The sequence below is a fragment of the Globicephala melas genome, chromosome 9 (assembly GCF_963455315.2).
Source record: "Globicephala melas chromosome 9, mGloMel1.2, whole genome shotgun sequence".
Classification (NCBI taxonomy): Eukaryota; Metazoa; Chordata; class Mammalia; order Artiodactyla; family Delphinidae; genus Globicephala; species Globicephala melas.
The window spans coordinates 47,917,242-47,932,933 of NC_083322.1; the positions used below are offsets into that span (position 1 = coordinate 47,917,242).

Below are 15,692 nucleotides of genomic sequence, written 5' to 3' on the forward strand. Positions count from 1 at the left end.
CTCCCAAATTCCTGACCACTAAGTTTTGGGGTAACATGTTACACAGCAAAAGATAACTAATAAAAATGTAAAGAATAAATTACCTTATAAAGTTCCTTCTCATCCTTTTCTGTCTTCAACTGACATTCAAGCTGTTCTCTTTCATATTGTGCCTTTCTGAGTTTGTCCTTTAAACTGAGTTAAAGTCAAATAACGTTAACAAAGACAAAAACAACTTTCTTAAAACAGTTTTAAAACACGAAGATACTTTTTTAAAGCATCATGAATACCTGTCTAATTCAGTTTCTTTTTCAATCGCTTTATGTGTGACTGACACAATATCTTCCTCAAGCTGGAGGGCTTTGGATGTAGCATCATTGTAACTCTTCTTAAATTCTTCATTTTCCATTTTTAAACTTTGTGAGACTTCAAAAAGAACCTTAGAAACAATAACAAAATATTTTGAGAAACACAGAAACATAATTAGAAATACAAATTTGTATATCTCTAAGAAATCTATTTATGGTTAAAAGTTTAATCCCACATTTGTCCCCTCCGAAGTTTTTTTTTTTTTTGGTGGTATGCGGGCCTCTCACGTTGCGGAGCACAGGCTCCGGACACACAGGCTCAGCGGCCATGACTCACGGGCCCAGCCGCTCCTCGGCATGTGAGATCTTCCCAGACCAGGGCACGAACCCATGTCCCCTGCATCAGCAGGCGGACTCTCAACCACTGCGCCACCAGGGAAGCCCCCCTCCAAAGTTTATAAGACTAAAAACTAAACCTGAAATGGTAACATACATTAAACTTTTCAAATACTAAATCAATTATTAACTTTTTTCCTGGACTTTTCACACACTGTTTGCTGATTTCACTAACTTCTCCACCAGAGGGCAGGCAACTGAAGTGAGGAAAAAATTTAAAAATTAGTCACTTTGCTTTTTACATCTCACTTTCCAATGTTACCCTAATGACAAAACAAGTTTCATGATACTAAACAAAGTTAACACCAACTTCTTCTAGCATAAATCACTAAGTGCCACTGATAATTATACCAAAGCACTAAGTTAAGATATATGCCTAAAGCCATGTTCCTAAAGCTCCTGTCACTGTGATTCAAGAGGCTGGAACAAATATTTAAAGACACTGAAATGGATATAAAAGAGGTAGTAAATGTGATGAATTTCACTTTAAACAGATAATTTAAAAATTTTTATCACATCAATTAAGACAATTAAGTAACTTATGAGAATTCGATCAAGCCTCTCCCTAAGCCTGTTTTATAATTTGTAAAATGGAGATAATAAGGCCTTTTCTGCCTCGTTTATAAAATTATGAGAACCAAATATAACAGTGCATTTGGAGGTTTCCACATAGTTATGGGAAACTATACATCAAAAGAACTGATAAATTAAGACAAATTGTGTTTGTTAAAAAAATAATTTTACAATTTCCCACTAATGAAAGTACCACTCGGGACTTCCCTGGCAGTCCAGTGGTTAAGACTCCACGCTTCCCTCGGTGCTTTGTGACCTCCTGGAGGGGTGGGATAGGGAGTGGGGGAGGGACGGAGACACAAGAGGGAACAGATATGGGAACATATGTATATGAATAACTGATTCACTTTGTTAACACACCATTGTAAAGCAATTATACCCCAATAAAGATGTTTAAAAAAAAAAAAAAGACTCCACGCTTCCTCCTTCCCTTGTGGCACAGTGGTTAAGAATCCCCCTGCCAATGCAGAGGACACGGGTTCGAGCCCTGGTCTGGGAAGATCCCACATGCCATGGAGCAACTAAGCCCGTTCACCTCAACTACTGAGCCTGCGCTCTAGAGCCCGTACTCCACAAGAAGAGAAGCCACCACAATGAGAAGTCCGCACACCGCAATGAAGAGTAGCCCCCACTTGCTGCAACTAGAGAAAGCCAGGGCGCAGCAACGAAGACCCAACGCAGCCACAAATAAACAAACAAACAAACAAACAAATAAATTAAAAAAGACTCCGTGCTTCCACTGCAGGGGGCATGGGTTCGATGCCCGGTCAGGAAACTAGGATCCTGCATGCCCTGTGGCGCAGCCAAAAAAAAAATAATAGTACCACCCATCAACCCAACAACGAAAACTAAAGAAAATCACCATTCTGCCAATTTAAATGTATCAAATGTTACAAAGTATTTATAAGCCACTTTGACTTTCATAAAGTAACAGCCAAATTTTTTACTTATAGGTAGAATATCACTTTAAATATCTTGCTAGAATATGAAAATTACTAAACTGCATCTAAGAACAACGTAATTCATTAAGAAGCTTATCACAACAGAGGTCAGATACACTCTATTGGTTTTATTTTTGCTCAAAACAACTGTTTGCCTTACTGAATTTGCAACATAAACCAAAGACTGTTATGCAAAACTAAATGCTTTTCTGATTTCAATTCTACACAACACCAGAGAAAGCAGGTGATATTTACTCCCTCTCCCATAATTGTTGTCACTATCCAATGATCCTTTAATATTTGACACATTTTCAGTATTTGTCTAGCTGATTTATAAGGACGGTCAGAGAGGTTTCTAAATAGTTTTTTACTATTTTTTTTTTAGTTTTTATTTTTACCAAATGCTCTCTTGGTACTGTGAATAGGCTACAGATTTAATCCAGGTATTTCTTCCTAGGAAAAAGATTAGATTGCCCAGAGGCAAAAACTAGTTTCTGATTCTGCAATTAATGAACTTCTATAGTGGGTAAATAGCATTCTAAAGAAAATGCACAGAGAGTAACTAGAAAAGATTCATAAGCAACTAAACACAAAACATTAACTGCTTTATCTATGAGTCAGTTAACTCTATAGTGAGTCACAAATTAATTCTAACTATACTTGAGAGTCTTGGAATCTTTTGTTGGTACCTATAAAAGCAACCAATAGCTTCTCAGCATCCAAGCCCACTGCAAAAGGCATGAAAATACTAAAGTGGGGATTATTCTTCAGGCCTGTAGCACTCATATCTGAGTGAAGGATAAGCATCTTCAATGTGTCTAAGTTTCCTTCGCATGAAAATGACATCAAAGCCCTTAGTGTACATACAAATAACTAAGAAACATGTTTTCTTTAAAAAAATAATAATAACATTTTTAAAACAGTAAAATTTACAACATAGTCTTTGAAAAACACTTGAAATTTGGAATAAATATTCATTTGGTCAGTATTTGCAAGATATGTCAAAAGGGCACCATAATTCTAATATTAAAACAGAGAAAAACTTAGAGATGAGTAAGTCAGCTACACCGTGCACCAAGATAAGAACAGTAACAAAAGTGGTGGCAAAAGGAGATTAAGAGATTTGGGCATTTCAGATTCATGCAGCAGACTTCGCCCCCTCCTCCTAAATTGAAGGATCACGTCACCATGACCTACTATTACCAATCCCCCCAAGTCATAACCCTCAAATATGAACAACCAGATAAAAAGACTGTGAATCATCTATGTGGCTAAACATGCACTAAAAATATCTTAACAACACATTTATTCCTATGTTAAATAAAGACAAAATTAACTCTGACTACAAATGAATACATGTAAAGAAACCAGATACAATATCACTGACAATTATCTAGAAAAAAGTATGATGATATTCTGGATTCAAACATACAGCAAGAAAATTTAGTAAATTAGTTCCTGAATACTCTAAATGGCAAATCATTGGCAAAAGGATTATGTCATTTATGGAAATTGCTAAAAGATTTTAAAATAAATCTTACTCATTTGAGGTAATTGGCTTTTCTCAAACACTGTGCTTCTTGAAATCGACTGTAATACCAAGCTATGTAGATAGTTCTAGAGAATATAAATGTATCTTCTCTGGTTCCTAGAAATACACCAAACAAAAATATAACTGACGGGCTTCCCTGGTGGCGCAGTGGTTGAGAGTCCGCCTGCCGATGCAGGGGACATGGGTTTGTGCCCCGGTCCGGGAAGATCCCACATGCCACGGAGCGGCTGGGCCCGTGAGCCATGGCCGCTGAGCCTGTGCGTCCAGAGCCTGTGCTCCGCAACGGGAGAGGCCACAACAGTGAGAGGCCCACGTACCGCAAAAAAAAAAAAAAAAAAAATACATATATATATATATAACTGACAACAATGTACTATAATAAACTATCTTCATGGCATTAAAATAATGTGTTAAAAGGCAAAATAAATAAATAACAATAATAACTAGGGAATTAACTGTTTCATTAACATTGCTCCCATAAAAACAACCTGTTTAAGTTTCAGTTAGTTTTTTTTTTTAATATTTATTTATTTATTTGGTTGCATCGGGTCTTAGTTGCAGCAGGTGGGCTCCTTAGTTGCAGCTCGCCAGCTCCTTAGCTGTGGCATGCGAACTTTTACTTGCAGCATGCATGTGGGACCTAGTTCCCGGAACAAGGATCGAACCCAGGCCCCCTGCACTGGGAGTGCCAAGTCTAAACCACTGTACCACCTGAGAAGTCCCTCAGTTACAGCTTTTGTTTGTTTTTTATTTGTAAACTTTTTATTTGTAAACTAACCTGATAGAAACCATAACTTACTTTAGCATATTTCAATTTGCAGTACTTTAGATCTCTGAATTTAAACAACAAATATTCATATAACCTCTTCGGTAATAAACTTCAAATTTATCTTAAGAAAACCTTATACTTTTATTCAAACAACAACAGCAAAAAATTGCACTAAGAACATTTCCATGAAGGGACTTTGCTTGTGGTCCAGTGGGTAAAACTCCACATTCCCAAAGCAGGGGGCCTGGGTTCGATCCCTGGTTGGAGAACTAGATCCCACATGCATGCTTCAACTAAGAGCCCACATGCCACAACTAAGATCAGGCTCAGCCAAAATAAATACATTTTTAGAAAAGAAAAAAAAGACAATTTCCATGGAGAATATTGTCCATATTCCAAGAGAGCAAAGTTTAAATACAATAAAATGTAATAAGAGCCACTTCTACTATCAAAAGTCTGCTATGAGCAAATACACTTAAATTCTACCTTTGTGAAACCATAATCAAAACGAAAAGACAGGACTTCCCTGGTGTTCCAATGGCTAAGAATCCACCTTCCAATTCAGAGGACGCGGATTCAATCCCTGGTCGGGGAACTAAAATCCCACATGCCATGGCGCCACTAAGCCTGCACGCCATAACTAGAGACTAGAGAAGGCTGCACACCATAATTAGAGACTAGAGAAGCCCGCGCGCCACAACTAGAGAAGCCCACACACTGCAATGAAGACCCAGCACACACACACACACACACAAACAAACAAACAAACAAAAAGAAAAACAAGGGCTTCCCTGGTGGCACAGTGGTTGAGAGTCCGCCTGCCAATGCAGGGGACCCAGGTTCATGCCACGGAGCAGCTGGGCCCGTGAGTCATGGCCGCTGAGCCTGTGCGTCCAGAGCCTGTGCTCCGCAACGGGAGAGACCACAACAGTGAGAGGCCCGCGTACCACAAAAAAAAAAAAAAACATGAAAAGGCAACCCATAGAATGGGAAAAAATATTTGCAAACGATGTAACCAACAAGGGATTAATCTCCAAAATATACAAACAGCTCATGCAGCTCAGTATCAAAAAAACAACCAAATCAAAAACTGGGCAGGGAATTCCCTGATGGTCCAGTGGTTAGGACTACATGCTTTCACTGCCAAGGGCCCAGGTTCGATCACTGTTCAGGGAACTAAGATCCTACAAGCCAAGCTGCACGGCCAAAAAAAAGGCAGAAGATCTAAATAGACATTTCTCCAAAGAAGACATACAGATGGCCAAAAAGCACATGAAAAGATGCTCAACATCACAAAATATTAGAGAAATGCAAATCAAAACTACAGTGAATGGGGCTTCCCTGGTGGCGCAGTGGTTGAGAGTCTGCCTGACGATGCAGGGGACACGGGTTCATGCCCCGATCCGGGAGGATCCTACATGCCGCGGAGTGGCTGGGCCCGTGAGCCATGGTCGCTGAGCCTGCGCGTCCGGAGCCTGTGCTCCGCAACGGGAGAGGCCCGCGTACCGCAAAAAAAAAAAAAAAAACTACAGTGAAGTATCACCTCACATCAGTCAGAATGGCCATCAACAAAAAGTCTACAAATAATAAGTGCTGGAGAGGGTGTGGAGAAAAGGCAACCCTCCTACACTGCTGGCGGGAATGTAAACTCATACAGCCACTATGGAGAACAGTATGGGGGTTCCTTAAAAAACTAAAAATAGAACTACCATATGATCCAGCAATCCCATTCCAGGGCATATATCTAGAGAAAACCATAATTCGAAAAGATACATGCACCCCAATGTTCAATGCAGCACTATTTACAATAGCCAAGACACAGAAGCAACCTAAATGTCCACTAATGGAGGAATGGATAAAGAAGATGTGATATATATATATATATATACACACACACACACACACACACACATACAGTGGAATATTACTCAGCCATAAAAAAGAATGAAATAATGCCATTTGCAGCAACATAGACAGACTTAAGAGATTATCATACTAAGTGAAGTCAGAAAAAGAAAAATATAATATCACTTATATGTGGAATCTAAAAAAATGATACAAATGAACTTATTTACAAAACAGAAACAGACTCACAGACTTCAGAAACAAACTTTATGGGGACATCACTGGTGGCTCAGTGGTTAAGAATCCGTCTGCCGATACAGGGGACACGGGTTCAAGCCCTGGTCCGGGAAGATCCCACATGCCGTGGAGCAACTAAGCCTGTGCGCCACAACTACTGAGCCTGCGCTCCACAACTACTGAGTCCGTGCGCCACAGCTACTGAGCCTGTGCTCTAGAGCCTGCAAGCCACAACTACTGAGCCCGCATGCCACAACTACCGAAGCCCGCGCACCTAGAGCCTGTGCTCCACAACAAGAGAAGCCACTGCAAGGAGAAGCCCACGCACTGCAACAAAGAGTAGCCCCTGCTTGCCGCAACTAGAAAAGGCCCGCGTGCAGCAACGAAGACCCAACACAGTAAAAATAAATAAATAAATAAATAAAATTAAAAAAAAAAATTATGGTTACCAAAGGGGAAATGTTGGGAGGAAGGATAAATTAGGAGTTTGGGATTAATATACATACACCACTATATATAAAATAGATAATCAACAAGGACCTACTGAAGAACACAGGGAACTCTACTCAATATTCTGTAATAACCTATATGGGATAAGAATCTGAAAAAGAATGTATAAATAAATACATATGTGTGTGTGTGTGTGTGTGTGTGTGTGTGTGTACAACTGAATCACTTTTCTGTACACCTGAAATAACACAACATTGTAAATCAACTATACTCCAGAAAGGTGGGGGCGGGTGCGGACCGAGAGGCGGGGGATGTCACAGGGCCAGCCCCACAGGCCCCTCTCCCGGGGGGGCCGTGTAGGGCCGGAGGGGCGGCGGACACATCCGCATCCGGGTCCTCCGCCACCCTCGGCGCGGGGGGTGGGCCGGGGTTCCCGGGCGCTCGCGGCCCTTGCGCTCTTCAAAAAGAAAAAAAAAAAAAAACTATACTCCAATATTAAAAAAAAATTAAATATAAATAAATAAATGGTTAAAAAAAAATTCTAGCTTTACAAGAGAATTCCAGGTCCAAAGGATTAAATTTTTTTGGTTGGAGTAGAAAAAGGAGAGGGAAGAAAGGCTACAAATATATCTATAAATGTCTAAGTTATTTCCTGAACATGTATACATTCCACAGACAAGTACCTTTTTTTATTTTTTATTTATTTATGGCTGTGTTGGGTCTTTGTTGCTGTGCGGGCTTCTCATTGCAGTGGCTTCTCTTGTTGCAGAGCACGGGCTCTAGGCACGTGGGCTTTAGTAGTTGTGGCTTGCAGGCTCTACAGCACAGGCTCAGTAGTTGTGGCACACGGGCTTAGTTGCTCCGTGGCATGTGGGATCTTCCCAGACCAGGGATCGAACCCGTGTCCCCTACACTGTCAGGCGGATTCTTAACCACTGCGCCACCGGGGAAGTCCCGACAAGTAACTTTTAATGTTGGGTTTCACATACGTTTTTAAAGAAGAAGAAAAAATTTAGGATGGTATAATTTTACTTATATTAAGTTGCTTTTTTAATTAAAATTGAATGATTTACTTTACACCAGATCAATGGAACAGAAAAGAGACCCAGCAATAAACGCATGCATATGTGTTCAATCAATCTATCAATACAACAAAGGAACCAAGAATATACAATAGGAAAAGGGTACTCTCTTCAACAAATCATCCTGGGAAAGCTGGACAGCCACATGCAAAACAATGAAACTGGACCACCATCTTAAACCATACACAAAAATTAATTCAAATGAATAAAAGACTTAAATTTAAGACTTGAAACCATAAAACTCCTAGGAGAGAACACAGGGGGTAATACGCTCCTTGACCCTGGTCTTAGCAATGAATTTTTGGATTTGATACCAAAAGCAAAAATAAACAAGCAGGACTACATCAAACTAAAAAAGGTTCCGCACAGCAAAGGAAACCACCAACAAAATGAAAAAGCAACCTCTGAAATTGGAGGAAATATTTGCAAATCAAATATCTGATAAGAGGTTAATATCCAAAATTATATTTAAAGAATTCACACAACTCAATAGCCACCCCCCGCAATAAAAACCCCACAATCCAATTTAAAAATTGGCAGAGGAACGGAAAAGACATTTTCTTCCAAATACAACACATGAATGGCCAACAAGCACATGAAAAGGTGCTCAGGTACATGAAAAGGTGCTCAAAATCAGGGAAATGCAAATCAAAGCCACAATGCATATCAGCTCACACCTATCAGAATGGCTGTCATCAAAAAGACAAGGGATACGACTTTCCTGGAGGCGCAGTGGTTAAGAATCCGCCTGCCAATGCAGGGGACACGGGTTCGAGCCCTGCTCCGGGTAGGTCCCACATGCCGTGGAGCAACTAAGCCTGCATGCCACGACTACTGAAGCCCGTGCTCAACAAGAGAAGCCACCGCAATGAGAAGCATGTGCACCGCAAAGAAGAGTAGCTCCCGTTCACAACTAGAGAAAGCCCGCAAGCAGCAACAAAGACCCAGTGCAACCAAAAATAAATAAATAAAAATTAAAAAAAAAAAAGACAATGGATAACAAAATACTGGTGAAGATGTGGAGAAAAGGGAACCCTTGTGCACTGTTGGTGGAAATGTAAACTGGTGCAGGCACCATGCAAAAGCCAATACGGAATGAAAACTATACCGTATGATTCAGCAATCCCACTTCTGGGTATGTACCCAAAGGAAATGAAAACAGGATATGGAAGAGATTTATCTGCACTCTCATGTTCACTGCAGCATATTCACAACAATCAAGATAAAGAAACAACCTAAATGTATATCAGTGGATGAATGGATACAGAAAATGTGGTACATAAATACAATGGAATACTATTCAGTCATGAGAAAGAAGAAAATCCTGCTATTTGCAACAACATGGATGGACCTTGAGAGCATTATGCTAAGTGAAATATGCCAAACAAATACTGCATGGTATCTACTTATATGAAGAATCTAAATAAAAAGTCAAACTCATAGAAAAAGAATAGAAAAGTGGGTGCCAGGGGCTGAGGGGTGGGGAGCGGGGAGGTTGATAAAAGGGGACAAAGTTTTAGCTATAAGATGAATAAAGTCAGAGGATCTAATGTATAACATTGTGACTACAGTTAACAACACTATAATGTATAAGTGAAATTTGCTGAGAGAAAAATGTTCTCCTCTCTCTCTCTCTCTCTCACACACACACACTCACACACACACACACACACACAAAGGGTAAATAGGGGAATTCCCTGGAGGCCCAGTGGTTAGGACTCCATGCTTCCACTGCAGGGGGCATGGGTTCGATCCCTGGTCTGGGAACTAACATCCCATAAGCCATGGGGGGCAGCCAAAAAAAAAAAAAAAAAAAGATAAATATGTAGTTGAAAATGTGTTAATTAATTAGATGGGAGGAATCCTTTCACAAGGATTCTTTTCACAATCCTTTCCTTTATACATATTCAAATCATCATTATGTACACTTTAAATATCTTAAAATTTCATCAATTACACCTGAACTGAATGAAAAATACTCAATCCTACAAGTCTTGTGAAACAAACTATAAAAAATGCTTCATGTACCTCGGGGCAGGACAGGAATAAAGATGCAAACGTAGAGAATGGACTTGAGGACACGGGGAGGGGGAAGCTGGGACGAAGTGAGAGAGTGGCACTGACATATATACACTACCAAATGTAAAAGAGATAGCTAGTGGGAAGCAGCCGCATAGCACAGGGAGATCAGCTTGGTGCTTTGTGACCACCTAGAGGGGTGGGATAGGGAGGGTGGGAGGGAGATGCAAGAGGGAGGGGATATGCGGATATGCGTATGCACATAGCTGATTCACTTTGTTATACAGCAGAAACTAACACACCATTGTAAAGCAATTATACTCCAATAAAGATGTTAAAAAACAATGCTTCATGTTACACCTCTGTATTAGTCTATACAAGATTATGAGCTAGTTCAAAGTATATAAATATATTTTAGAAACAAAGTATTATGAATTTCTGAAACTATTACTTAGCAAATCAGGTGCAAAATGAAAGTAATTGGCTTTAAAGAAACGTATTGCTAAATACATTAAATTACTCATTAAAATTAAGCCTTTGTGTCTTCTCAATAAAAAACCGGTAAAAGAGAATTAGAAATTCAATGATATCCTAACTTCAAAATTGGTTTTTAGCAATTCTACACATTAGATAGATAGATAGATAGACATAAGCAACTGGGGCGATCCATACATTAAGCAGTTTAAATGCCTTAAACTACCTCTGTCCAAAACCAGGTATCCAACGCAAGGAAAAAGAAAGCCAAAAATATAAAGATAGTTGCAGAGGTCCACACTAGCCAGAGCCACCATCATAATGAGAGATCTTTCATGTTCTCTCACTCCTATACCTATGATAACTCCCAAATGCCTGGTAATGTCTCAAGGTACCCTACCTAGTTTGTGAAACTTAAGAACCAAAACAATATGAATATATACAATAGTTCATAACATGCTCCTCATATTGTTTAAGCAATATTGACTTAGTACCCCACAAAAGAAATTGGTTTTAAATTATCTTGAAGTACATCTTAAGTTACCAATATTCAAGTTAAGAATATAATTTACTTTATGGAAAAAACTCAATTCATAGTTTAGGCACCAAAAAATTATAAACTAAACTAACTAGAAAACTTAACAGGATCACAGCCCATTTTAGTCCTACTTGGAAAACAAGATTCAATACCATTCAATTTTCAATCTTCTAATTTCAAATATATATCCAGTTTTCAATCTTCTAATTTCAAGTATATATCTAGCACTCCAAAACAAAAACAAGAACACACGGAATATACATACAACCTGCTAATTTTTACATAGGTCTAATAAATGTAAAGTTGGGGGTTAAAAACCTAATACAATGGGATATTATGTGACATTAAAAAGAACGAACTGCTGACACATACTATAAAATGGTGAAGCTTGAAAACATAAGTGAAAGAAGCTAGTCACAAAAGGCCACATATTATTTCATTTGTATGCAATGTCCAAAACATGCAAATCCATAGAGACGGAAACTTAGATTAGTGGCTGCCTGGGACTTGTGGGAAATAAAGAGTGACGACAAATAGGTACAAGATTTCTTTTGGGGCGGGTGATGAGCTTGGTGCTGAGGAACCTGCAGCGGGCAGTGCCCGAGGCGGGCGCGGCTCCGTGAGAAGGTGCAGGCAGTGCGGAGAGCCCTGTGGGTGCAGAGGTTCGACCTGGGGGTCGTCTGTGTCGACAACAGATTCAGCCGATTAATACAATCTACACAAACAAAAATACCCCAACAGATGTGCTTTCCTTTCCATTTCACGAGGATCTGAAAGCAGGCAAAATTCCCCAGCCTGATTTTCCAGATTACTATAATTTAGGAGACATTTTCCTGGGAGTAGAGTATATCTTCCAGCACTGCAAAGAAAATGAAGATTCCTATGACATCCTGACTGTGACTGCCACCCACGGGCTCTGTCACCTGCTGAGCTTCACACACAGCACGGAGGCCGAGTGGCAGAAGCGGTACCAGAAGGAGAAGCAGGTTCTCAAGGAGCTGAGCAGGCACACAGGGACCAGGTTTCCGCCCCTGAGCAGGGGCCTCTTCTGACTGAAGTGTCACAGTGTGAATGAAAGGTGGATTTCCCCCCCTTGGGCCCCAAGGATCAGGGGTCCCCCACGCTGAGGTCCCTGCTGGCCACTGCTGTCCTGTGGGGCTGCAGAAGTGCCAGCCCTAGCAGGTGCTGAATTCTATGAGTGGAACCTGCCTCTTAAAACACTAGAGAAATTTCCACTCATTTCTTTGTTCAGGACACAGGTAGGTGTGTTATTTTCAGTGTTGTAAATAAAATAGTTCTAAGTGCTCAGAAAAAAAAAAATTATTTTGGGGGTTCTAAAACTAGGTTATGCTAATGGTTGCACAATTCTATAAATATAATAAAAACCACTGAATTTTATACTTTAAAGTGATGAACTTTGGGGGTATGTAAATTACATCTCAACAAAGCTGTTTTTAAAAAAGATCAATTAGATAAGCCCTCAGCAGTAGGTATAGTGTGTCATTAAGAACACTGGTATAGTATACAGTGTGATTAAGAGCACTGGCTGGAGCCAGACTGCCTGCCTGTACCACTTATATAAACTGTTCAATTGTAGGCAGGTTAAGTAACCTACACTTCATAGTATAAAGAGAGTTAACAGACATAAAAACACTCAGAATAGCACCTGGCTTACATTAAGTATTATATGCGTTACTCTTATTAATCAGCCTTTTACAAGAGAGAAAAATCCACACTTCTTTGAAGTTGAACTAAAAATGAATGTAAAAATTACCCTTAATGAAAATTGTTACTTTTTAAATTTAGAGTGTACATGAATAATGGAACATACATATCACATTAAAATAATCTAGGGGAAATACAATATATAAATTATAGCTCTCAATTTATAAATATTATTCGGTTTCAGTTTTAATCTACTTTGTAATCCTACCTTACACCTTCAAGGAGCCAACGTTAAATGTAATTAAACGCATCACTTATACCAATTGGTTTTGATAATCTTAACTTGTCCAATTCTTTTAATTTACAAAATGAGTGTTCCCTCTAGTGGTATTTTACAATGAGAAAAGTCAATGTTTACAAAAGATGGAAGATTTTATTTATAAACATTAAATTATTATAAACATTTAACTGTTTTAGTATTTGTCAAGTATTGAATGGGTAATAAGTTAATCAATCATATTTTATAAAACAATGAAAATGCAATATATTTCTTCTACCATGAAGAAACTGAAGTTCTCTACAGATCATTCCTAGTATACTATTATAAAATTTTAAATGACTGGTAAATATCTTAATAGTCCTTCAGATATTCAGAGGCTATATACTCATACCTCAAAGAGAAGCCCTTTAGGACTATTATATGAAGATCGTTTTTCAGAATTCATACCATGGAATAGATTTTAAACATATGCCAAGAAATGTCACAGATTTAATAAGCCACGCAACTAACCCGGGTGTGAAAGTTCCTGAGCTGTTCTAACTGCCCAGCAGGCCTCCCTGATTAAGATGGAGACTATAATTTTGGAAGTAAAAAGCAAATTCATAAAAAACTAGAAGCCCCACAACTAGGAACAAAGAAGAACTCTCTCTCCTGGCAAGCATGTTATTTTATCCCCAGAAATAAGCAGTTGCCAAAATATAACTCATAATTGTTTATATGTAACATTATACAAGTATTATCAATACTTTTAAAATCTCGGGAAAAGGCTGTCAATTTCTATTCCTCTTGGATGACACTCTTCATATTTTAGTTCTTCCTCGATGATTCTCTGGTCTATCACTATGAAAGGTAATACACTACTTAAAGTTAGTGAGCATCTATTACGTAACCAATACCATTCTAGGTCCTTTTATCACCATTTTCTACAGTATAACATATTTTTAAAAATCACTTCCACATACTTCATCTTCCCAGACAGTATATTCCAATGGAAGGATAGCAGCAAGGAAGAAGTGCCTTTCAAGATTAGTGACTGTCATCAAGATTTATGAGTTGCCATAAAAACTTCCAAAGATCTCTTCTGGGCACCACAGCCACAATCTCCTACAGATTTTGCTTCATTAATCCCTTGACCTCAATCTACCACTTTCTCAACCTAAGTCTATCAGAATAATCTTTAGTCTTGCCTGTAGTGCTTAACCCCTTGTCACCTGGACAGCAGAGAGAACCTGAGACTGTTTAAATCTCAGCTAATACTCGACTGAACCAGAGAAATGGCCTAATGTACATCAGTATTTCTCGCAATTAAAGGCCTCTCATTCTGCCATTCCTACTCTTGCAAATCAACCTTTCTTCCCTTGGATTTCAAGGCGATGAGAGTCTAACCTTAAAGGCCATATTTCAGGGTATTCTTGATCTCATGGGCTAAGTTCATGCTGTAATGGGCCACTTTAGAAAACTATCAAATCCAGGTACAAACATCGAGAGAAATGCGTGAAGAATAGAAAGAGAAGGGTAAGAATTATACAAAGGATAGCAAAGGAGTTATAACAAATGAATTAAAAATTTAGCTGAATGTCCTAATAGTCAAGCTAGGCACATACAATGAGATTTTATCATAACATTTATAATATAATATTTGGTACACCTGCTTAAAAAGTTCAAATTTAAAAAGTGGTTCCTTGAGGGCTTCCCTGGTGGTGCAGTGTCTGAGAGCCTGCCTGCCAATGCGGGGGACACGGGTTCGAGCCCTGACCCGAGCAGATCCCACATGCTGCGGAGCAGCTGGGCCACAACTACTAAAGCCCGCGCGCCGTGCTCCGCAATAGGAGAGGCCACTGCAGTGAGAAGCTTGTGCACCGGAAATAAAAAAAAAAAAAAAAAAAAAAAGGTGGTTCCTTGGACTTCCCTGGTGGTCCAGTGGTTAAGACTTCTGCGCTTCCACTGCAGGGGGCACTGATTCAATCCCTGGTTGGGGAACTAAGATCCCACATGCCCCACAGTACCCACCCCCCCTCCAAAAAAAAAAAAAAAAGTGGTTTCTTAACCAAATAGAGTATCTTACTCGTACTGTAGGATACTCCTACTGCAGGACTGCAAGTATTCCCCAAGAGTAAAATTGGGGGAATAACTGTATTTTAAACTAAAAAGGCTAATGGTAACAAGGACAGAAGACTTTACAGATGTTTATAAGGAGATTCACAACTGTATACATTGTTATAAGTTATGTTTACCCTCTAACTCAAATAAGCAATCCTCAAACAAACAGAATAAGGCTAAAAAAACTTTTCAGCTTGAGCCCAGCTGTATTTAATCTCTGCTCAGGTGTGCAATATACAACCACTTCACTGGAGTATAAAACCTATTAAGAATCACTGTACTAATGGTTCAATTAACAATTATTAAGCAACTGTTCTAGGTCTTGCTGCACAAAAGAATAATGGAACAGACCCCATCCTTAGGGAACAATAGATCAATCCTGTCAATGGACATTAGCATATCCAACTAGTTACAACATATGTGAGACTGTGGTATGTATAATCATAATCTGTGCAAGTTTGTCAAAACTAACAAATTTTCTTAT

At 39.1% G+C, this 15,692-nt stretch overlaps 1 protein-coding gene and 1 pseudogene across 2 annotated transcripts in view; one reads left to right on the forward strand and one right to left on the reverse strand.

Annotated features, from left to right (window-relative positions):
* TAX1BP1 (Tax1 binding protein 1) overlaps positions 1-15,692 on the reverse strand; it is an 88,179-nt gene that overhangs the window by 45,804 nt on the left and 26,683 nt on the right. For both annotated transcript variants that reach the window (XM_030857413.2, XM_030857416.2), the window contains exons 6-7: positions 270-418; positions 84-174 (exon numbers count right to left, since the gene is read on the reverse strand). In XM_030857413.2, the coding sequence (XP_030713273.1) occupies positions 84-174; positions 270-418 (240 nt within the window). The remainder of the gene's footprint in view (positions 1-83; positions 175-269; positions 419-15,692) is intronic.
* Positions 11,727-12,215, forward strand: LOC115853778 (endoribonuclease YbeY pseudogene; annotated as a pseudogene).